At 38.7% G+C, this 25,599-nt stretch overlaps 1 protein-coding gene across 1 annotated transcript in view; it reads right to left on the reverse strand.

Annotated features, from left to right (window-relative positions):
- Positions 1 to 1,240: 1,240 nt before the first annotated feature.
- The window catches only part of POLR3B (RNA polymerase III subunit B), a 73,874-nt gene continuing 49,515 nt past the window's right edge, over positions 1,241 to 25,599 (reverse strand). Inside the window, exons 22-28 of the mRNA XM_005150424.3 lie at positions 24,862 to 24,979; positions 24,028 to 24,170; positions 13,490 to 13,593; positions 12,484 to 12,650; positions 11,054 to 11,167; positions 6,175 to 6,348; positions 1,241 to 1,795 (exon numbers count right to left, since the gene is read on the reverse strand). Coding sequence (XP_005150481.1) covers positions 1,666 to 1,795; positions 6,175 to 6,348; positions 11,054 to 11,167; positions 12,484 to 12,650; positions 13,490 to 13,593; positions 24,028 to 24,170; positions 24,862 to 24,979 — 950 coding nt within the window. The 3' untranslated portion in view covers positions 1,241 to 1,665. The remainder of the gene's footprint in view (positions 1,796 to 6,174; positions 6,349 to 11,053; positions 11,168 to 12,483; positions 12,651 to 13,489; positions 13,594 to 24,027; positions 24,171 to 24,861; positions 24,980 to 25,599) is intronic.

Genomic DNA, 25,599 nt, shown 5'->3' on the forward strand with positions numbered 1-25,599 from the left:
GCCTCCGTTGAAGGCTCTCAGAGAGCAGAGCAAAGTTTCTTCATTTGGTCAGGGCTTTTGGTTAACCTATTCCTCCAGTCTGAAGCAGTACATAACTCTTGTAACTGTGTGTCAATAGTCCTGACCCATTCATATCCTGATAGAGGTGCTTCAAAAGGTTTTTCCAAACCAAATGTCCTTTGTTCACATCTGCGTTGTCATTAGGCCAATTGCAAAAAGCCCTAGAAAAGTAGAATCTATCCCTTCAGACTTGATTTGTAAGCCCAGACACAAAGCTCCTAGTTTAAGCATTTTGGTGGAAGTTTGCAAAGAAGCCTTCTCAAGTTGATACTCATCTGTGCTTCTTATGTAGCTAAGAGAACAGCAGCAATATGACTGCAGGAACAGCATCAAGGTCAGCATGTACAAATCAGCCATTCAAGGGGCCAAAGAACATCTCAGGACTTCCAGATCATGGGCAGTGTTCTGCATCCTCCCTGACTTCGAGTGCTGCCTTGCTCTGAAGCACCTGAACATGCAACCTCAGTGGGACTACTCCTTTGCTTAAAACGTTCACCACATGCTTCTCTGAGTAAGGGCTCAAGTGAGTTCAGGGTACTAAGTGACTCTTTAGTTCATCTGCTGTTTTAGTACTAAGCCTTAGATCTCATGAAAAAAAATCAGCTGTACCCTTCCTAAATCCTTTCAGGTCATTCACACCAGATTCACTGTCAGTGAAGGATTTGTTGTTCTTCATGGCTCTTGTTTTGTTTGCTTTGTTCTTAAAGTTATAGCTATGCCCATAGTTTAAAAAGGTTCTGAAATTCTAGGTTAGCATACCTTAGTACCTCTAGAATAGCATACCTTGGTGTTTGCAGCCCACGTCTTCAGGGCTTTGGGCTTTTTAGTATATTACTATATCTACTCTACTCAGTAGGATTTTAAATGGTATCTACACATACAAGTTTACAAGTTCTGTCATGCACTTGCTGCATATGCAGTCACCTCCCTTGAACTTCATGGAAACTGCATATGTTCAGCTGAAAGCAGGTTGACTATAACACTACCATAGCTTGCACACAAATGCACTTTCATACTTAAAGTCCCAGTCCAAACGTCCAATTTCAGGTTCTTAAGAAAGTAGTTTCATTTCTTTCAGCCTGACAGTACTTTACAAAATGCTTTAGCAATAGGAAAATAGTTTAGACATTATAAGAAGGCTTTACCATCCTTACACAACCATCAACACATATTCAGGCAGTATTATTTAAAACATTTATTAGTCTTTCACATTACACTGGTCTGGAAAACGTTTTTAACCTCTCTGAATAAGATTTGTTTTTAGTTCAGCTCAATCCCTAGTCCACTAAAGCACTTTTCAAAACCAAGAACTGGGTTGTCTGAAGTAATGCAAGTACTTTGCTGGATCATGGCCTTATTCCACAATTCCCTCATTCAGACTAACCAAAGCTTTTGTAACTGCTCCCAGTGTATTCTACTGACAGAATCTCCCCTGTTACCTTAAAACTAGGTAGGATCTGTATGAAAGATTCCTTACATTGTCTTGCACCTCCCTTCTACCCACTCAGATTTTAGAGTTACTCTTGTTCACCAAAAAAATCTTCCAGTTATACATGCTGGATTTCAGTTTCTGTAAAGTACTTTTCCCCACTTTTTTCCTCATGTTCATTCGTTGTACTTAGCTAGTTTTAGCCTAGGTATGATGTTCATTGACTGCAGTTCTTGGAATAAGAGTTTACAGGCATAAGGAATGCGCAGAGAAGACACGTGACATGATGATTTGCAGTAGTGGCACCTATGGAAACAAACAGAAAGAAGGTCAGAGTTGGTGCATAAATGAAGCTCTGCAGAACACAACAGCGGCTGCTATCCACTGGTTTCTTTGTCCACCTGCATTTAAACACTGGGCTCAGTCCTAGGAAGAGCCAAGTGCTCAAGACACATTTTAGCCCTTAAGTAAGTCATAACCTTAAGCCCTTAAACCATCTGACTGAAGCCGATAGGAGTCTCACGTTAAACGTATGCTTTTCTTAGAGGAAAATCACAGTGCTCAGTAGCTAACAGGACTGATAGCTGCTTTTTCACCACTCACATAACTGCCAAGGCAAATTCAGCATTGAATAATGAGGGAAAGGATGTGAACAAAGCCAGCTATTTCTGAGAATGTGGCTAACGGTCCAGTTTCTGTCTTATGTACATGCCACAAAAAACAGCAGGAAGAAAGAAGGTTCACATTTTGTTTTTTTCCTTATACACAATTTCACCCTATAATGTCTCAAATTGGGTCACATTCCAGAAAAGAGGCATTCTTCATCTTATATCTCTCTGTATCAACAGCCAAAGCTTCAGTTAAGACAGGAAAGCAGTAAAACTGCTTTAGCACATATTCTTTGCATGCTTTAGTCAAACAATTATCTTAAAATTTGAGGAAAGGGATTTTTTTGTCATAGAGATATAACCTTGATCATATAAGGAATATATAGGCTGGTCACTCAGCCATCTTCCCATTATCAGGACTCAGATTCAGTGGTGTCGGCAACTGCTTCAATTATTTAATTTCAAACTCTCTGTACACACAAAGGAAACACCAAAACATCTTTCTTAGAAATACCAGGTTCCAATCTCCTCTATATTCCATCTTCTGGTTTTGGAGAGTTGAGAATGCCAGGCCTTTGGGAACACAGAGGAACTCAGCACTTTCTCATGATCTGACAAAGATCTTCTTTTGTATCTGTGTTTCAGATTTATATTTCTGGCATAAAGTCATAACAGTTTGAAGATACAATTAAGGAAGAATGAGCAAAATCCCTACATGCTTCTGGTACAGAATGAGGCTGAGAGTCAATACCTACAGTAAAGCCAACGCTTTGGTCACTTGTTTCTGTTACCAGTAAACTCGATGTAGAGCATGTGGAAGTCATTGGAAACAGGTCCAATAAAGTTGGTTAGTGTTAACAAGGTTCTTGGTTATGAGATTTGGCATTAGTCTTCCAGTTACTTTTTCAGACTTTGCTACTTCTCTTTTACAGACATACTTAAAGAGCATGTCAAAGAGCTGCTTATTTTCCAAGAAAATTGTGGTTGCCTTGACCTCTATATGCTCCATATTTGGACTATTTATTTTTCTTTTTTTTATGTTTTCTTCAAACCAATAAAGCTTTTAACCAACGGTACAGAAGCCTTAATTACATTTCTGTATATCATGATGAAAAATAAAGCTTCACTTAATCCCAATAATTGCTTTGGATTTATCTAAATATGCCTATAGGCAGGAAGAGGGTAATAGACTGAACTAGGTTTTTTCCCTGTAGTAGGCTCTTCCTGTAGACACTGTTGCATAGGGAAAATGTTAACAACTAGCATGCCTCTAAACCAGAACAGACCTCAACTGTAGTTCTGTAACTACTTCCCAGCCCAAATCTATAGGGATAGGTATATTTTATGGTGGGTGGAAGTGACCTTAGCAGAGGCTATTTTCCAGTGATAACATACCAAGCAACTGATCTCAACAGAAGCAGCCTTGCAAGCCCTGGAAGTCTGATGAGGCATAACTTTTCCACTATGAGCAGATGTCTGGCACCTGACTACAGATACTAGGGACTGAGGACCAGAGACTGCTCACTACACCCAGACTGAAAGCTACACCATTCTGGGCCTGCTTTGTACTTGGATGGGATCACCCAGAAAGGTTAAAGTGCAGTTAGCATGAAGCTCTGTCAAACAGAAATCACAAACCTAAGTACCTGAAAGGCCAGTCTGGTACTAGAATGATACCAAACTGGACAGGAAAAGGCAACTTTGCCAAGGCTGAATCTGGACCAGAAAGAAAGTTTTTCCTCATGTATATTTGAAAATGCTCAGACTCTAGGGATCAAAAGAACTTCTTAATCTGGTGTAAGAAAGAACCAAATTCTGCTCATTGCATTCACTGAAGTCCTGCCCCAAGTACCCGTACAACAGCAATGTTGGAAAACTTGCATAAAACTGGTAGGATGCAGTAAGTTTCTACTGTATTTTTTATGGGGACAAATTCTACCACTGCCACAACAGTCCCCTTCCCCTGAAAAAGTACCAGCTCAGTCCCCAGCACTCATCTGCTGTTATTATCTTGCAGAAAAACACACCCAGTCTTTGCCTGGGAGGCAGGGCTCATCTTCCTTAGGACAAGTGCCTTTAATGCCAGCCCCCAAACAGTACGTTTTTAAAAGGTTTCTTGTAGCAATGTCTTGTTAATACCAGAATCACTGAAAAGGCCCCTTTGGATGTTTCTCTTTGTGATGTGGTCTCTACTGTGATGCTCATTATAGGGCCACTTGCTTCTGCTCCTGGTAGACACAGCATACCATTTAGCAGTAACTACCTTGTACTGATTACTCTCACACATCAGACAGCTTTTCACAGGACCAGATTGTAAGAATGTCTGGCTCTGTCTGAGACTATTTTTTTTCACAGCTCTTTTAAAAAGAGTTACAAAATATGGAGTCTGTAACATTAACAACACCTTAAAAATAAAATGTAATAGGATTTCTTAAGTTCAAACTCCCAATTTTCTTCAAGGCACCCTCAATTCCTGTGGTCTCTGAAACTCAAGGACTGCTCTGAAAGCCAAGGTCTTATAAAAAAAATAATGGAGCTACATCTGCATGTGAGTATTTTTAGGGCAGTGCTTTACACAGTTAGAAGTGGTTGGCTGGCTGACTTACTGCATGCTCTTCCTTTCATACAACTTCCTTCAACTGTTCTTTACACTGCAGTAGTTTTAAGAGAGCTGGATCAGAAAAAAGTCTCAACTTGTTACACACGGTGTAAACACACTTGAGAACTCTCAAAAATACTGCACAAAAGCCGACAGGACAACACCGAACTAAAAATCACCAACCAGAACAGGATGCACAAAACAGGCCTTAGTTCTCCCCTGGCTTTCACGTGTGTTTACCTATCTCTTGTCTGAACTTTTGCTCCACCAGGAGCAGAAATACTGCTGCTACTGTTAGCAGACAGATGTGATGCTTTCTTTCTGGGCAGAAGCCCCCTGCTTCAGAATAAGGCCTGAGCAAAGGGCGGACATGGTAGCTGTCACTTTTACACATCTACAAACTGAGAACACACCTTGCCTTCCTACTTCATTATATCATGGAAAAATCACTCTCAAAGCACTGAAGTGAATGAAGTCCAATTTCCTGCCTCTTCCAATAGATTGATATTGATCTCCCAAGATGCGGCAAGTTTCCAACAATGCTCTTTTGAGGCGTTTAGAAATGAATTTTTCTCCTCTTCCAACTCCCCATCTTCCCCTGACATAAATATTACAGTAACTTGTAACTTGAACTCACACCATTTATTCTTTCTCCCTTAGTCTTGGTATTCCAGGCCACCTGTTTTCACAGCTCGCAAGAATGCTGTATCTCATAAACTCCTGTTGGTCTCACAAGTCTGTTTTTTTGCCTGGCTAAAACAAAACCAAAGGCAAATAATTTCCCTCACACTTCTAAAGAACATAAAAAGAAGTTCCCTATCTTCTAATAATAGTGGTGTATTTCCAACACACTACAGGGCAACTTTAAATCTAGCATTTCAAAGTTACTGTAGAGAAAAGATGGTTAGAGCAAAGCCCATAGTATAAGACACGGTGGCCTCCACATAGTTTTGACATCCAGTTTTATGCTTCCCCTACCTGGAAAACCATTTTGTTTGCAGATAAACTCAGTACTGGGTTAGGACTCAGAGTAAGACAGCAAGACCATTAGCTAGTATAGAGGCAAGTCTCTTACAGACAAGGCAGTTGGGCAGAAGCTAGCTGAATTTCCAACCAGAGAGCTGTTTGTCTCTCATGCTCCAACATGGCATTGCTGCATTTGTCTGATGCTTTGAAGAGAAGCTCCTTGTTTTCTACCAGACTATTACAAAGAACACTTCCCTGTAACCAATTCTGAACGTTGGCACTGCTTTTGATTAAGGCATGTGGGACTGTTAACTGGTGTCTGTGAGCACTTTAAACCCGAGAAGGTTTAGCCAAGGGCAAGGTTCTGTTACATAGAGGCACATTTACTGTGTACTACTTTGCTTTATGCACCTGAGGTCAAGGGGTTTTATGAAAATATGAAACATGTCACATGGGCAAAGTGAGGAGGTGACACCATGATGCACAAAAAACATTACAATTAGACAACTTACCAGCCAGAGTACCCCAGTAAGCCACACTGTCCACAGACATCCACTTCAAAGGCATCACTTGAAATCATCAGTCTCTCCAATAAAAGCATGCTGGCTCCATAACCTATCAAACAATCCCGTTCCATCTCTCCAAGACGTAAGCCACCATCACGGGATCGACCTTCAGTGGGTTGCCTTTAAATAAGTATTTGAAAAAAGATGCAGTAAGTATTGCAGAACATACCGTCTCCAACACTAGGAGTGCCTATCCGCAACTGTAGGAACAGCACAGGATCAATGAACAACAGTGTTCTACAAACCAAAACTGCTGATCTCACAAATGTGTTATTCAAGTTACAGCAATTCATCTTTGCTCTTGCACTAGCAATACGTTGCAGTTCTGTGAGTTACAACTGCAGAGCCAGGCCTCAACTCTTTACCTCATAGAACACAGCTGAGTGAGAACAAAAAGAGACTGACCAGTACACCCAAGACTATCTGGACATCAATTTGACACTCTTTATTTGGCAAACATTCATTATAGTTTGTAGCTAACTAAACGAAACAGCATTCAGCAGCTAACGAATGAATCATCAAGCTGACGTTTCAGCTGAACGACAGCAAAGGCTAAATTCTTAAAATCGAGCCAGTTTTGATTTTGGAGAATCTGGGAGATTCTCCAGAAGAATAACACCAAATTAAAGGAGCAAACAAGTAGTATGCATCATTGGAATCCTACCTTTTATTTTTTCAATTAATATCTATGTAGTTTATTTTTTTCACATCTGACAGTTAATAGATTGATTTTCATATTGTAGAGATTCCTGGTTTTCTAGCTCCTCAACACAAATCAAACTCTCATTTTCTCGAGGAAAGGCTTCCTTTCCTCATGGTGCTAGAGGCAACTTTTAACAAAGCATTTAAGTATACACTAAAGTTCTTGAGTTAACAAGGCAAGATACAAAACATTATGACCATTTAAGACACTTGGGTTTTTTTGTTGAACACAGTCAAAACTTGTAACCTCTTGTCTGTCATACTGCGATTTTATACAATACCACTTCTACTCTCAGGCACTAACACAATGCTGTAGTAGTTAGGTTGCAGATATTAGAGTGAACTATGAAGCAAACCCAATCTTTAATTCCTGATTGCACTAATATATTGCATACATTTTATGAAATATTTCCATCTTAGTATATTCTCTGAAACATGACAGCAAAGAGAAGGAATTAAAAAATTATATTGGCAATCACGAGGCTTCATGCTCAGTGAAACCTCATGCTTATGTGCTGTTTATGATACCTGCACTGAATACCCAGTGACAGATCTGGCCCATAACTTTTGGAGTGTATTTTGTTTATATTATTTCAACCAAAATTTTTAAGCATCCTAAATACACTAAGTTTTTGCCTATTTATCACAACTCAAAGAAAATTATTTATAAAAGCCTTCAACATCTAACAATACTTTGTAACAAGTGTAACAACATTTCCAGACCAAAATAACTTCTACAGATGCCAGTTGTATTTGTCTTTAGGGGGAGGTAGTTTCCCTTACTCTGCCCACACTGGAACCTTAAAACTAATCTGCTTGTAATTCAAATTGTCCTTTTCATTCATATAACCTCCTATTTTTCCCACTGTTGGGAGAATGGATAGAGGTTGTTTACATCCTGATTAAACTCCCAAGGACCCCCCTCCCCAGATGACAGCACCACCACTGTTCAGTCACTGTTTTAAAGGACTAACCCGGTGGTGAATGCAGTTTCTCTTCTGAAGTCCCAAGAGGAAGATTTTAAACGCATTTGGGGCCTCCAAATATACAGGCATTTGCTGCAGTGCTAGAAGTTCCTTTTATCAGCTGACTTCTGTAACATTAGTTCATGCATAGTCCTACTTCCCAAGTTTTTACTGGGTCCTGTTTCACAGTATAAAATTACAAAACAGCTTTATAAATACAAGCCTCATCTATAAATGAGTCCAAATAAAGTCCCATTCCAACTAAAGGAGGACAAAATCTCTTGAAAAATGATGGGGTGTCAACTCAACCCCTTTAGGAGTTGATATGCCATGGGTCTTCCAAGAGATACAGGATGAAGATTTCTAAGGCAGTTGAAATCCTACTAAAGAAACACAGGAAAAGCCCCCAAAACACCCCATCTCCCCTAATTTGAATCTTAAGCTCTTGAGTGTTTCACTACCACTGTCAAAAAAAACCTAATTAAGAAAAAAACCAAACCAAACAAAATCTTTCATCCTTAAAAAGTAGTTTTCTAAACTACCAAAAATGTACCTTATGCTCCTGAAGTCTATCAGATTTGTCTTCTGGCTTACATGAGTTTGAAAACTCCTTACACCAAAGGTTGCTTAAACTGCTAAAACATTAGAATGCATTTGTCCTTCCCCTTTTCCTGCTATACACACGTACACTGCAGCTGTTGCCCTGGGCAACTACTTCCATTCTTTATTCTAAATATGACATTTTGAAAACAAAGCAGACTCTTGAAAATAAGATTGGGAATATCATCAAAAAGAGGTATTTTTCATATTAAAAAGTTCTTAAAATTCTTAAATGCTAAATAAAACACAGTGACACTTCAAATAAATTAAAAAAAGGCCAAATGGCATTCATACTACTCTTAGAAAAAAGCATAAACCAATTAACTCAAATGTTTTTAAGCACATTAGAATCTATTGGCACTAATTCTGTATTTTCTGTAAGGACAGCAGGTTCAGCTTTATGGTCCTGTTCCCTGTTTCACTGGCCAGTGCAGGGAAACAGGTCTACCCCCCTGAATAAGAGCTGGCATCGCAGGTCTCAGCAGATCTTGCCGTTGTGCCTGTTCCAGAAAACCATTTCAAGAAGTGGAGTATTCCCTAGAAAAACAGTACCTGAAGGAGGAGGGTGTAGTGTGCTCCCACATACCCAGAGTGCAGAGAGGAGCCCTGACCAGTGTCATTGCAGGACACCCTTGCAGTATAATAGGAACTGCCATATCTGATAAGTTCAAACAACATCCAGGTGGCAGCTCTGACAATGTCCATCCAAACAATGATGCATGGGGAAAGCTTATATTGATCTTTTGTAAGGAAAACTAAGAGCAGTTTATCTATTAAAAAGATTTAGCAGGACTGGGTATCTAGGGAACACCATATGTAGAGCTATGTTTTAAACTGTCAACTTCTTATGGCAAAATAAGCCAAGTATTGCATTTCATTTAGTAATACAAATTCAGAGGGCAATATCCTGGTGGTTTTTGACTGTGTGACAAAGAGTCCTTCTTTGTCTTGTTTTAATCAGAACAATATTTAGAATCAGTTCCATTCAAGAAACTCAGGTCTTCTGCCTTATTCCAGACGGAGCTAGAGCTTTCCTCTATCAGTTAAGGCATGTCTGATATAGAATGAAATGCATTTCAAGACAACAACAGCAAACTCGATGCTGGAAACTGTTACAGGATTACTTTTAAAAGCAAAAACAATGTTAGAGGCAATCTACTCTCCAGGAAGTGCAACGGATGATAAAACAATAGTGAGTATGAAAGTTGGCAAAGCAGCCTCTCAGCAGAGGCGATGGAAATAACAAAACTTTAATTAGTTGTGAAGAAAAAAGAAAATTCCTAAAAGACTGCTCAAGAGGCAGCATAAATTGAACATCCACTAGCTTTCCTGAAAGTCAAATAAAGAGCCCTAGCTACATACTATGATGCTACGGACTGGAACAAAGAAAGTAAGGGGTGAGGGGAAATCACACCACCTTCATCTTTACATGTAAACACTACCTTGACTTGGGATTTAGGTTTCATTTAAATTCAGTATCTCCAAACTGAAGAAGTTTTACTCCAAACAGCTGAGAAGTTGAGGAGACAATATAAAAGCAGATCAAGGGATTTGAGTAAGTTACGACCACCAGTAAACTAACTAGTTTAGCTAAGACAGAGAGCTTTCATTTTCATGTGAAGCACCAATCCCATGACTAACATACTGAAGAACAGAAAATGGGGCAGACAGCCCATTATTTGGGAATATCACTTATGTTCATATAGGCAAGCAGCTGTGGTAGAAAGTAATGGTTGTGCTACACTTGCTTTTCTTAATGTGGTTGGCGGAAAAGTTCAGCCAAGAATCACAAAACCTTTTCATGATTTCTCTCCCAGTTCAACCACTGGTATTTACTTCCATTGAAAGTGTGAGACAACTTCATACCTTTAACTGGGCAAATGAAAATGGAGATTTACTGTTTGCATCTCTGTAAATCACAATTTATCAGTGTGGAAGTGCTATTCTCCTGCACAGTATTGAATGACAAATGTGGATCAGCACATACAACTCTAAATTCAGTTTTCCAGGTGAATGGAGGAGTCTCCAAGGCAAAGTGCAGCACACCAGTGATGCACATCATTCTCATGCTTGCTTAGACTACATTAGGGCCAGTGCATTTGCTTTGCCTTGACAGATGAAGACATGGACCACATCAGTATCAACCTGATATCAAAGGACACTGAAATATTAAAAAAAATTTATTTCTTCTACACATACTTGATTTTGTAAAAGTACAAATATTAAAGAAAGAAAAAGAATCCTCCTCAAATACGGACATTATGAGCAATCTGACAGGAAAGGGCCACAATGTGAACTGTAATGGTATTTTTCCCAGCTGCCAACATAAGTCTGAGAAGCAAACTAAGTTTTGGACCACACAGAGCACACCTGGACATTCAGAGAAACTTCCTGCTACAGTCTACTGTGAGAGATTTTAGTCTGTAATAGCACATTAACAGGTAACATCATTTTGTGTCATGTATCAAAAGATTAACAAACTTTGTTTTATACCCACCAGTCAGCTGGGCACACTTCTGAGTGTAAGCAAGAATTTTGTGTTTAGCCTGTAACGATACCTGGTGAGCACCGCTCTGGGTCCTCGAGCTCTTGCATGCATTTTATCCAACACCATGTGCTTTAGTTTCTGGTAATACACAGGGCCAAAATAGATATATGCTTCCAAAGGCTCCCTGAAAGAATAAAAAACAAACCAAAACCAATACTCATAGTTAGCACACATGAAGAATTTGGAACAATTTGGGAATCACGAGTCCTAGAAAAATGCATTTGGGCTTTCAAGGCAATCAGTCTGAACATGATGCGGTGTTATTCCAAAAGTTGCCTATGAAGAAAAGAATAAAACTTAACTAGACATTTGGAATTTGCAAACTTCCACATTGTTATGAAATCTGCCTTCACATTTCATAACCAATAAATGAAGCATGGGAAATTTGCTTGGAAGAATATCAGTATCCTGAAGCAAAGTCTCTAAATAGGGTACTACAAAGTTGAAGTTCGGGGATGGGGGGATTTTTAGAGCTAGATGATTTTATTTTCCCTAGGAAACAAAATTAGTCAGATTTGTTAAAAGTTACCATGATGTGTTAACAGAAAGTCTTTCAAACACCAGGATACATAAAGTTTATGGAATATGGAGTAGGTAAGGAAAACAAAATCATGTCTCTGAAAATAAAAAGAGACAACATATGGAATAAGTTGGTAAGAAAAGCAATTAAAATAAAAAGTATTAAATCCCTGCCCCCTAACTTACAAAAAAGGCCTGAACTTGTTCCTTGAGAAGAAGGGGACTGGGAGGATAATAAAAATAGCAGGAAGGTAGGATTAAGATACATTTTGGAAGGGCAGGCATGTGAAGCCATATGGCCTTTTCCTGTTCCTAAACTATCTTATATTCTTTGAACTCTGTGTCTCAGGAGCCAGTCTGATCAACACAGCAGGAAGTTTGCAGATTAGAGTATTATGCCAGACTGAATCATTGTGTAATTGAAAGAATGAGAAAAAAAGAAAAGGAAAAAAGAAAAAAGAGCACACACAAAATATTCCCAAGAACAAACACCTGCCTCCAAACCCATATTTTACAGTATTATTAAAGTCAACATGAAAACACTTATCTGATTCCACAAATGTATGATTTGCTGCCAACAGACACCTGAAATTTCTTACAGTCTCTCAGAAAGAAAACCCTGATTTTACCTTTTTTGTCATGCAAGTAGATTGGGAAGTTTCCATATGTACTACAAGGCTCATTCATGTTACAGCCATACAAACACTAGTAATTCTTAAAACGTAGAACTACAAAATATTTCAAAGGCAAAAAAAGAAAAGAAAAAAGTAGCAGACTATTCAGCACTTTCCCTCCATCTCACAGAACTGTCTGCTAATAAGTGAAAGTTCCTGAGCTCTGGGACAGAAGATTTTTCAGATGTGTCTCAAAAGCATTTCTCCACCTCCCTGTAACATCTAAATCTATACAGCAGATTCTTACCCAGTGATACCAGATGTTACGTAGTCCTTCCCTAGGTAGTTATAACCATGGCGAATAAGATCCTCACACACATCCTTAACTTTACTGCCTCCAAAAGCTGTTCCATAGTGAAATCTGCCATCGAGGACCCCAGCCTTTCCTGCCAGGAGTTCAATTAACTTTCCTACCTGAAAGTAGGAAAGAAAGCAGAATTAATAGCCTGCTCACAGGTACAGGCACATTGCTGGACTGGACACGGAATAAGTTAGCCAGGCAAAGAGTTTGACATGGCAGCCTGAATTACTGTATGCAATGGGAGGAATGGAAGAAACCCAAGAACAAGGAGTACTCCTGTGTGAAGGGGCAAAACCAGACTCATCGCAAGGTCTGGGAAAGCTCCACCTTTCCCAGTTGTCCACACATCCAATGTGGTTTTCTGCTCTAGGAGATCGACATTCTGCAGTACAGCAGGGGGAACAGAAAGAAAGAAGCTAATACAGAAAAAAAAGATCAGAGGCTGTACAAAGTAATTGATGGAGGTCCCATAGAAAGGCCAGACTGTCAGGCAGTGTGACCCTGCAGCACAAGTGCAAGACTCGCATTAGGTCCAGGGAGGTGAATGTAAGGTAAGAAGTTACACAAGGACTAGAACCATTACTGAATCTCCTCTCCAACCTTTGCTTCATGGTCTGCCCCTGCCAGCTTAATGGCCATAAGCAACAAAGAAGAGCAAGACATTTTCAAACAGAAAGGGTGCACATGAAGTATTCAATTGCTTTTCTAGCAGTCTGATACAGAAAAAACCGTGCATGATGCACAAACAGCCCGCATCCCAACTCCTTTTAGAGCAGGATGTTTCAAAACATGCAAAACAGAGTGCTGAATGCTGGCAGGACAGCAAAGCACATAGTCTGACTGGATAATACTCTCAGTGAAACCGTGTTTCAAATTTTGTTTCTTCTGACTGATCTACTTCACTTTCCCTCTCAGGGGACGCTGTCTCTTTAATCATAACATAACCACTAACCGTCATACGCGATGGGAAGCCATGAGGGTTCATTATGATATCTGGACAGATTCCTGTATCACAAAATGGCATGTCTTCCTGAGGAACAATCAGTCCACACACCCCTGCAGAAGAGAAAACATTTCAATTCACAAGCAGTGAACCACCAGCAGGGCTGACGCTCATCACCAGATTTTCTTCAGTGTTTTCCTCCTCCTCTCTTTCTCATGGATCACTTTTTACCCAGATTCATCACCATGACCAGTGCTCACAACCTGCAGGCTAGAAGAGAGCCCTTGTGACAGGACTGGCAAAATTAGCATACCCTTACATAATGCTCCCAGTGATTTGTGAGTTAGCAAATTAGGGGAGAAAGCTTTAGATACAGTTTTCAGATGCAAACTTCTGACCAGTCAGACTGAAACATCTTAAAGGAGACCTTGTTTTTAAAGCTGATGCTATAATTTCCTGCAGCAAAAAAAGGAAGAAATTAGGTATCTTACAGTAGTGTCTTTGGACATACAAAATCATTATTAGTTCAAATTCTGTTCATCATATGTACCTTTGCTAAATACTGTGAATAAAAGCAAGTCAAGGCAAGACTTTGACAGGGACTAAGAGGACATAAGTAAGAGAAATTAAAACAATTATTTTTTTCAGGAAAGCAAAGACTGCTTTTGATGAATCACAAAGTACAATCTACTCCACAGACTGCTTGTATTTTATCAGTCCACAAACACAAACTGTACCTTTAAAAGTTCTGGAAGCTTTTTTCAGTCTCCATCAATATTGCATGTAAAACAAACAAACCCTCCCAAACTCTAAAATTCTTCAGTAGAGATAAAATAGTAACACAAAAACTTCTTTAAAATATTCTATCATACACCCTCAAGTTCTCCTTCCACCCCTTATGACTGTTTCTATAGTGCATTTTGCAGATCAAAATACTGCAGCTATAAATGACCAAGAGACCCAGCATTCAAAATCAGGTGCTAAAATGCATCTGCTTAAGCCCATACTCCTTTGAACCAAAGCTACTGTTTCAGTTGGACAATTTCTTCCAGAAGCCCTTAGAGCTAAAAAAGTCTGCAAGCCATTTGAGATCAGCCCGCTGCAACTGCCAGAGCACGCTTTGGGAACAGTGCTGGAGCGGAGGGGGCTCATGGAAGATTGAGGGTGCTGCTTACATCCCCAAAAAGGCATCCCCCAACCAGCCAGTTCACAGGGGGATATTGGCGTCTGCTCAGGAGGGAGCTCCTCTTCCACCGTCCAAGCAAGACAGGGATAGGTGTATGGGACAGTAGTTAATAGAATGAGAATGGTAAGTATGGGGGAAGGGAGCAGGGAAAAAAAAGGATTGGAGTGTCTGGGGCAAGGGGGTGTGTGTGTTGTATTTAGTTTTTGAACCTCTTGAAACTAATTTACTTTGTTCTATTATGATAAATCAGTAACATCCTTCTGACCCTGTGCTCCAAGCTGCAATCATTAGCTGAAAACGGAAAAGAAGAAAACCAAAATCAAGCCAACTCACTATCTCTTGTGAACACAGCTTTTTTAATCCTAAAATTGTATCCATAAATACTTTATTATGTATGCATTATGGCATGTACATTTTGATTTATTCCCATCTACTTCTAAGAAAGCATTCGCTTGCATCTGGACTTCACGGCACCTGTAAGCCAAAAAATTAAATCTTAGCTAACTTAAAATTACTTTAGGCTCTGAAAACCTTTTATATGCCAAGCTGGTTCCCATAGCAGACAGCCACTGTGTTGTTTGTTTTGTGTGAAAGTGAATGATAAAAGATCCATGAAATCGACACAGAAAGGCAGAACAGCAGAAAGAACTGAGGGCTCTCCATCATAGCGGCTTCTACCCTCCGCTGACTTGTGTAACAATGGGACCTACACACCCAACTGCAGATCTAACACAGCTGTGCATTTCATTAGATGAAGAGCACTAGTGACACAAGTAAATAATTAACTTATTCTGGTCCGCTGACTGTGGTTATGAGACCAGTCATAGCTGACAGATTTTAATACAAGTTAACACAAAGACAGCATAATGAGCTTAGAAGTTAAAAACAAAATATTTAGACAGAATCCAGCAACGTGAAGCTCACTTGGCCATTTATAAAGTTTCTATTTTACAGTGGGGTGGGGGGGCAGAAAAAAGAAACAAAAAGAGAAAGCTATAAAACCTCAGTTCTCAGCTTCTGTATTTTAAGAAGTTGCTGAGTTTACAACAGATCTATAGCATGCCCATGCGTACTGAGAACAGGACAGAGCAGTTTCTTCCTCCCCTATATTTTAAGAAAGTTCATTCTTTCTCATAAAAAAGTGTTAAAAAAGCTGAAAGACACTCTTCAGACAAAGTTACTTATAAAACCAAGTAACTGCAATTAGTTTAAAATGAAAACCTGATTTTCTTTTTGCAGTCATTTGCCTTCAGAAGCTCTTTAAGAGACTAACGCTTTCAGGTCTGCACTGTAAATTCCGAGTTTCCTACTCTTTTTTATCCCATATCGCTGAGCCAGGATTTGCAGCAGGGCAGTAAAAGGCAAACTCAGCAATTCTACATTGCCAAGCAGCTGCAAAAAAGTGATCAAGTGAATTAATCCATATAAGTGCATAACCACTTGCAACTGGTTAACTAAATAGCGAAGGAGAAAAGAAGAGGGAGGATTTAAGAGAGTCTCAAGTTTCGAATGTTGCCCTGTCCAAGCATGAACTGCATTTCACAAATGAGCTGCCCAAGTGCTCCCCACACAATATTCATAAATAGGACGTACTCAAACTAACAGGTAACTTTGTTCTGTGGCGCTTAATACAGGTTATAAAGATTTCCTAATTACTACTGATTTAGACATCACATGAAAATTGATCCCCAGCATTCATACAGGACATACAAAATAATTTGGTTTCACTCACTTCCCTTCCCCTCACAATTTTACATGCTGAAATGTAGCAATACAATTTAGACTAGATGCTATACTGTACTGGGCCTGAATCTGCTCTCACCTATAGCGCTGGAGTTTTCATCTATGACCAGAATCAAACATTAACAATAAGAAAAAGCTGTAGACAATACAAGAAACAGTTCTATTTTTTTTTTAAATGCGGGCTAACAAGAGGATTGTATGTTTGAGCAAGAAAGCGTCAGCAGTTTGTTACATTTATTTCTTTTCAATTGGAAACCAAACTAAATTCTAGAAAAAAAACCTTTTGGATATCAATTTCATAGCGTTACCTTAGAGGGGAAATCAGTGAAAATGCTAACAAATTCTTCTAAAATATCCCTCCAAAAATATTTGCTAATAAGCGTGGCAGTTTACAGCAAGGATAACAATTTAAATTGGGATAAACTTAAATCCAACATGTACAGTGGCTTAACAGGCAAGTATCAAACAGCCATACAAAGTGTTTTTCAATGCTATTGTATGACAGCCAATAAATGACAGCCCTCTGACTATGCACGATGGCCCCCATCTTCACACCCGCTATCCCAACAGCATCTCACCACCCATGTACCTCCTCAGAGCATAGCAATCCCCTCGCCCCTATACTTTCATCCTTTGAGACTTTCCTTTTCTAATCAGGAGAAATTCAGGTTTCCAGAATTGGTACATCTCTTACATGGTTGCTTTTACGGTTTGCTGACAAACATGAACATACCCAGGCTTGTAAAACAGCAATTCAGCAATGAGGGGGAAGCGGGGCAGCAGAGAGAGGGCAGGGACAAAACACGACAGTATGGGAAAGTTTTTCACAGGGCTACAGTAAGATGCCTTCTATACACATACATGCCAAATGAAAAAAAAATCATCAAATAAGTCAAAACAACCTAATATAGAAAACTAATTACTACCAGCAGGAGGGACATTAGAGAGCAAAGGAGGCAAAGTGAATAGAAGCAGCAGTAATACCAATTTCTATCAGCAAGATAAAAAGAAGCGCATTACTAAATGTGCTTGTTTACTTATTCTAATGATATGGTGGTAAAAGAGCTAAAACTAACTTGAAAGGCGTCTATTTTAGATTTACCAGATTTGCCAGACTTTGGAAATACTCTTGAGAAGGAAAACTACATCATGTAATTAGTTCTGCTAGTAACACAACTAACTCAGTCATGGGCAAGTATTATGGGCAAGTGACAAGCAGATTTGCAAACATCCGTAAGGCTAAACAAAACTGTACATCTGCTTCAAAACTCTCTAATTACGTATGTGTTGGCTAAGTAAGCATAAAACAAGTCCAGAAGAAAAAAAGTGCTGCATCATATAAGCTTTGTTCAATATTGAATCATTCACTGATCTATCATATCACTTGCTACATCCCATTTGACATAAGAGGTAAAGAACAGAATTAAAATTAACAGATAAATAATGCATAAGTAAACTTGATTAGTTTTCTTATTAAAAACATCACTCTAAATGAGAGGAGGTGCTAGAAGACAATACAGTTTGTACACTGCTTTCCCATGAGCTGCTGAATGGTCTGATGTGATAAATTTGCATAGTCTGAAGCACACAAAGAGCTGATTAATTGAAACCCTTACAATGCTTCTGGAAGCAGCTATTGTAAAACAATAACCATAGGAACTTTACAGAATACACAAGGCTGAATGAGTCAAGAGCTTAATAAAATGTGTGTTCAGGATACACTATTTGGAAACAGAATTAGAGATTTTTATTCTGTGCCATAAAATGCTAAATCACCCTAATTTCAGAGGTTCAGTTGAGGATTTACTGAAAAGGTCATAAGGTTACCTGTTTGCTGCTCGAGATAAAAAAATGCTGTGATTTTCTTCTTTGGACAGCAAGCTAAGCAGCAGGTTTGTTAAAAATAAAGAGAAAACAATGGTAGGAGCAGTTTTAATGGCATTCTGACACGTTCGTTTCTCATATTCAACTTCTGAAGATAAAAATAAGAAATTCCTACCTTTCCTGATGCCTAATAACTACTAATCATCCCACATTCCTGCAGTCGATAACAGCAAATTTTTTCTAATGCCACTTGAACCATTTAATTCCTATAAATCCACTGATGTTTTATTAGAGATAAAGTGCTAAGTCTGACTTGTAACACAGCGGAAAAATGACACAAAGAGCCTTTTAAAACTAACATCTTACTTTACACGTTCTGCTATGTGTACTGTACAACTGCCCATTAAAAGGAAAAAGAGAAGTCGTTCTCAGCTATGAAGTTAGGCAAGCAAAAGGTAGATTCTGAAACTAGAAAACATTTTTAAAACTAGGCAAGGTCAGACTTCAGTAGATAAGTGGTACTGTCATAAAGTTTATGTAGTTGACAATGCTGTAAATGGATTCTGTTTTGACACTAAGGAACGTGGTTCATTTAGGAAAACAAAGGCCATCTTTCATGAATTTAGAGTTGTTTAAGTGAAGATACTTCAGAAAGGTTTAATCCTTTATCTTAGATCTTCAGCTATTAAAAAGCTTCTGTTTGCCAGTTCAAACAATCTCTTGCTTAAATACAGTTTTTCCACTCCTCAGGAATACTGTTCAGTATTGCTGCTTAGTTCTGTGATCTACAGGACCTTTGTTGGAGGTGTTAATCCTTTTTCACATGAGAGACTGAGAAATGTTCTTTCAGAGAAGTGTTATATTGCTTTTTTCACATCAAAGGAGCCCAACTTTTTCCTCATTGTGACTTGTAGCAAAGCAAGAGGAAATCTGGAAATATAATAATTTAGTTTGTATGGAACTCAGATGAAACTTCTTTAGCTTAACAATCCTTTAGCCTTCTGTGCTTTGAAAAGTGACTTTTCTTGAAGAATGCAAGATTAAAAAAACAAAATAATTAACAAAAAAAAGAAGTTTCTTTATCCTTCTGGAAAATATATGATGCAATATAGTTAAAACAAAGTCCTACAGCTCAGGATAAATCCTCCCTGGTAGGTAGATGTTTATGAGACAGTAGAAGCTTAAGGGCTTTGTAGACTAAAGAGACAGTCTCAGTCCCAAAGATCTTACTGCAATATCCAGTTTGAAGATGAATACTGAAATAGAGCAAAATATTTGCATTTCAGAACACAACATGATGACCTCATTCATTTCTCCCCATATACTCCTTTGTTGTCAGGTCTTGATGGAAATGCTAGCTTTTTGCTAGAAATGTACTTAAAGCACAGACTTGCATGAAAAGAGGGTGTGGTGAACAGGCCAGAAGAGGTGATCCTTACCAATACCATGTTGACATGAGAGAGGACACAAAGACAGCAGTGGCAAGGCATAGGTCTATATTATTAGAAGCCTACAAAATTTGCCTACATATTTAATGAAAGGCTCTTCTGTAACAAAAAAAACTAAAGCTAGTTTGCGAGACTTAATTTATTGTATTCCAGACACTTTCCAATTCTCTTACTCCTTTCACTTCTGCCCAAGGAACATGTACAAATCAATTTGGCATAGACGGAAAAACTTATGAAAAAATCTGAGAAATGTGGCTTGTGAAATCTCTTATTTTGCACATATTTAATTAACTTTAAAACTACAATTCTCTGAAATCAAATCGCATCTTCATGCATTCCACCTAGAACACAAAAATGTTTCACAGAGAAGACTGATAACACAGAGAGAAATATGCTTTCTCTCCTTCTCACTGAATCAAGGTACTTGTTAGTTTAAGCTTATCATAGGTTTAAATGCCCCTATGATGCACTTAAAGCTAACACTCACAAATTAAACTTGAAGTGGCAATCGCCTGCATTCAGACAGAGATGAGAGAACAAATTCAGGCTAATTAAAAATTCTCTCAATGGAAAAGGTTAAACTGTTAGTATAATGATTTCTTTTTCACAATTGTCTACATACCTTTGTTATGACTGATCCTTCCCCAATTTGACGTCAGAGAAGGATGATACCAGCTGTGTTTTTAAGCAGCTAGCAAAGAAGATCTTCCCTTTTCGTGCCTTTTCTCCAGTTCTATCATTTCCTGTAATCGAATATTAATTTTTGTATCTGTTTTTTTTGCTGTATACTGATGTTGCAAAACAGGGAATGCCACTGATCTTGTCAATAAGTTTTTTTTCATGGTATCTAACACATGCATCTTCACTAAGCATATTTCTCCTTTCTCCCATTTATTATAACATCTGTTCTCACAACATACTACAAGCCATCAAATTGAGAGGCTTACCACCAGGATGGGCATGTATCCTAAGAAAGTGGGGGGAAAAAATTACTCTTTATAGCTTTGGGGATACTAAAGAAAATACCACCACATTCCAGTAGAGTGCACATTAGTTGTTTCTGCATTTGACCATGAGTATCAGGGTTTGATGAGTAGCAAAAGTACTCATGAGTTTTCTGTCCATCAAGACCTCTAAAATGAGCTTGCTATAGACAGTGAGATGCTTTATCTGCATTTAGTGTTATAGAAGGCCCTCTATTCCCTAAAGCCATAATGCAGACTGCCTGATACAACTCTCCTTTCTTCTGTCATTCTTTCACTTCTACCTTTTCTCCTCTGCTAATTCTAGATTTGTGGAGGCCCCCTTTCCTTAATTTTTGGGCAGGTATGAAAATCAGTTCCATTTAAATCCTGTTCAACCATTTCAACAGGTGCACATCAATAGCCCAAACAAGGAGAAAAATCTTACCTGCTTAAATATTTCATGCAAATGTCCATAAATATTTATAATGATTAACCAAACAGCTTCTTTATTACAATTTGTAGGTTTGGGGTTTTTTTAACTCTAGTCAGAAAATGTCCTGGAAAGTAGTGATCATATTGTTATATAATAACTTGAAGCTAGAACACCACATGCCATCTACGAGGAGAAAGGACTAATTACACAAAGCTCAAAATACAGGAAGAAATGGACTTTGCTCTAAAAGTGGTCATAGCCTTAAAAGTACTGCACATCTTTGTTCTGTATGAGATTAAAAAAATATATGGAAGGGACTCTACATGAAACCTTCCTGAAGGAGAATCTTCCTAGAGAGAAGGAAGGAATGAAGCAGTTGAAGCATTCCAACTACTCAGCTGTTTGCCTCCAAAGCTAATGATCTTTCCCCTCACTTACTGAAACCACCCTATGTGTCTGTAGGGCAAGAACTAGACTGAATTTTAAAAGAAAGGTCAAGAATGTACTGCTGCTTCTTTACTTTATTGAAGCCTTCAACCGGTACTTGTTTTCAAAACACTCAGGGACCCTGTGAAAATCACTTCCTATTTTTAAATCAAAAGCCATCAGGAAAAATGTTTCAGTGCTTACCAGAAGAGTTTCTATTTCTTAATGACAGCAAAAGAAGAATTTGTTTTACTTCTTTTCAAGAACCAGTTCTATGGGTTTATGGAAAGACACTGGAAGAGTGATCTTGGGAAGAGCTGAGTCTACTGAGAAAGCCTGCATTGACTGTACTCTACAGAAAACATGCAAACTTGAGGCAACATCTGGCAACAGCTGACATTAGGATCAACTACTGCTTTTTGTACCCATTTCACCTCTTTTGCCTGATGGCTTGCTGTAGGTAGGTGTCTTGATCACCAAACCTGGAGACTACAGAAATTAGGATTACTATTGTCTGCATCTCATGACAGGGATGTGGTCTTTCACTTTGGTTACACCTGGCCACCTGATTGCCACTGATGATATATCCCCATAGTCCCAGAAAGTCATAAAGGATCTCAAGTTTGACTTCAGGCTACACATGTGAGTAAGGAAGTAAACAGTGGCATGGAGCATTATAAGAATTACTTTTTACTTGTGCCTTGAGTCCATCTGGAAGCAACCACTTTTCATACCTCTTCCAGTCACACAGGCACTGAATATGCTGAAAATGATTCTGTTTAAGCTTCATGTAAGAGAGCTTTAAAGCTGGATACTGCCTGTCTTCTGGTGACGTCTGTTGTAGTTTCATCTGTTTTCATTGGCTTGTATCTACATAAGGATGTTGTGCAAGTATCAGCTCTCTGCTGACTCACTCCAGGGCATATCTGCCTACAGAGTTCTCTGGTCCACACCAAGAATACAGGATGTGAATTAGCACAAGGTCAAATCCAACATGATACCAGGACTAGAGTGGGAGCATGTCAGAAATTGCTGAAAGTGATGCTTTTGGAAGCCCCTCATAACAAGAAGCATTCTTTCTTCCATGTGTCTTCTGACAAAGAAAACGCTGCTCACAAAAGGCCAGTTTGTTTACAAGACATCCCTTAGCTAGTATCGTAATTTCTTGTATTACTGCAAAATTAATTGACTACAACTAGTTTTAAATATTAGTGTTTCAAATCTAAACAGTGTCCTCTGTTATTTCCTCAGTTCCCTCCCTCTGGTCTCCACAGAGACCTAGGAGATACTTGTGTTACCAGATGTTAAGAGGCCGGTATGCTTTACACTCAATGCTCTGCTTCCAGTTCCTCAGAAATCAAAGCAAGGAAGTAAGAATTCTTTTGCTTCAGTAATTATTAAAACAGCATCACATTTGCCCGGCAACAGAAAAGGAGTGCATGTGCTGCAATGGAAAACATTTGGTAATATCAATCTTTCTGCTTCCCTAACACATATTAAAGAGACTGAGCAATGTTCTCACACCAAAAAGTAATACCTAAAAATTTAGTAAGATTGTAACATGCAGGTAATAGGCTTAGCACAGCACAAAGTGAGGCAGAACCTGTATTTTCCAAGTGTATAGATAGATGAAAAGATGTCTCAACCTGTCCCCCATTGAGACCAATGGGATCAAAACACTTTAAAGTTGCAGTCAGACTGTTTTCAGTCACTTCTTCCTTAGCACTCTTCCCACACCTCCAAGTCCTTCAAGATTCAGAGATCAGGGTATAAGTCATGGGGTTTTGCCATCAAGGTCAAAGGGAATCCACTGCTTTTTTCAACAGGTACAGAAACAGGTTCCTGATTTTCATCTTACTATTAACACTAGAGGGATACCTGCCACCAAGCAGCTTCCTAGTAGTTACCCATTTTCAGTTCTCACTTTGAAGATCCAGAGGTGCCCCAAATCATGTTCCAGGTGTATTTTTAAAAGTATTTTCTTGTTTTTCCTGTCTCTGCTGGTGCATTCATAATCGATTCCTGATTTGCTTCCCTCTTACATCACAGCTCTGAGACATCTATCTGCAGTCTCATCTTTAAAGAAATATGTCTGTGCAGATGACTTGCAGACATCCCACTCTATTTCTGGTCTTTTTTGTCCATTCAAAATAAGCCCTTTCACTCCTTTCTTCAATCTTTCTTGACAGCCTATTGACAAACCTATCACCTAAACCCAAATTCACACTTCGGGGAAAAAAAGACAACAAAACCAACAACCAAATCTCAAAGCCCTGATCTTGCTTAAAATGGGCAGCTACTGTATTTTCCAGATTCGTAAGTCAGAGTTGTGTACCAATTCCTCTCCTTGGTTCCAGAAACATCACTGCTAAATTAGATGAACTTAAAAAAAAGGGACATGGTCTTCTACTACTGCATTCATAAATGATCTGAACTGATCAATGGGAGGATGCATGTTGATATTATGCATGTATAGCAGGCATATCCAAGATGCATTTATTTTTGTTAAAAGGATAGCTTACCTTTCTGCCCATGACGACTGCTAAACTTATCTCCAATTTCTGGACGTCTAGTTTGCCTCAACAACATTTTGATCAAGAAAGCATCCTCTGCATTTGATGAAATCATTACTTTTTCAATATAAGAATCAGTTGCACCTTTGTAGCTTGTACAAGAAGAAAAAAGACAAGTTTTACATCTATGAACCAAACACAAGTTACAATCAAGTATCAGTGTTTTGGAAGCTTCTGGCCAAACTGTAGTCTTCATGGAACTTAGATATCAGAAGCTAATGAAACAAAGATTATATAAAGTTCCAGACTACAATATGTTTCTGTGAAAGGCTTAAGGGATACAACAGAAACAAAGGGAGAATTAAGCTGAACATGTAAAGAACAAAGCATATTTTCTTGCCATGTGGGCTCTTCTTGATGGAAAGAAGCTTCCTAGTATATTGCAAATGTTTGGATCCTCAGTTAAACAAGCAAAAGAAAAACACAGAGTTACAGCTGACAAGGGAGTTTAAGGAACATATCATCAGTATTTAAGAACAAAATTATGGTATAATATCCTAACTGAAACTATGCTTCAGGTGCAGGTGTGGAAATGAACCAAGGGCAGAAGACAGTATGAGGAACCAACAGAGATGAACCCTAGAGTATGAGATGCAGAGATTTTTGGGAGGAAAAAAAAAAGAAAGAGGCAGATATCACAGAGCAGGAAGGAAACTATTCTGGTATTTGCTTTTTTCTACATATTGCAAAATATATTCCTTTGACTTTTCTAGAATTCAATATTTTCTCAGATATCTTTCCTCCAAGTGCCTTTCCCAAGTATAAAGTTATGAAGCAACATACGTTACTGGCACATCTTTGTACTGTGGCTGCTGAGGCACTCCACTTCCTTCCAGGGGTGTCTGGGTCACGGTTGGCATAGATTTGTTCACAAGAACTTGCTTATTTTCTACTTTCTCACCTATAAAGAACAAGATAAAAAAGCACCATGAAACATATCTGGCTACCTATGTTGGAAATACATTTTAAGCTTTATAAAAAAGGTAACCTGGACTAACTGAGAGGAACATATCCAGGAAGTTTGCCATGTTATTTTATTGACTATTATATGGTAAGGGAATCATTAAACTAGATTGGGGTTTTTTTGGTAACCAAAACAGAATAGATGCATTTTGGTGCACTATGAGAACAGCTGTTCAACATACCCTGGGTGTAAACAATACACAAGAGCATCTGAAGTAATTTGCTGTAATTATGGAGAAAATTAACAAGCAAGACTAACTGGCAAATTTTAGTAATTCACACCTGTATTCAGGACATCACATCATTTCCACAATGAGTTATGTAAGACTACTTCCAGCCTCTCCTTGCACTTACTTCTTGCTATTGCTTCTGGGTCTCATATTTCAGCTGTTTTCCTTTCTATTCCCTCATCCTGCCCTTCACATCGAAAACCAGACCAGTAGCATGCCCAATGATACAAATGCACATCAAATACTTCCCTCCCATCTCCTCCACAAAATTACACTGAACTTCAGCCTATGTCTCTTTTCTGTCCACATGAACTATTTTACAGAGTTT

Source organism: Melopsittacus undulatus, chromosome 5 (assembly GCF_012275295.1).
Source record: "Melopsittacus undulatus isolate bMelUnd1 chromosome 5, bMelUnd1.mat.Z, whole genome shotgun sequence".
NCBI lineage: Eukaryota > Metazoa > Chordata > Aves > Psittaciformes > Psittaculidae > Melopsittacus > Melopsittacus undulatus.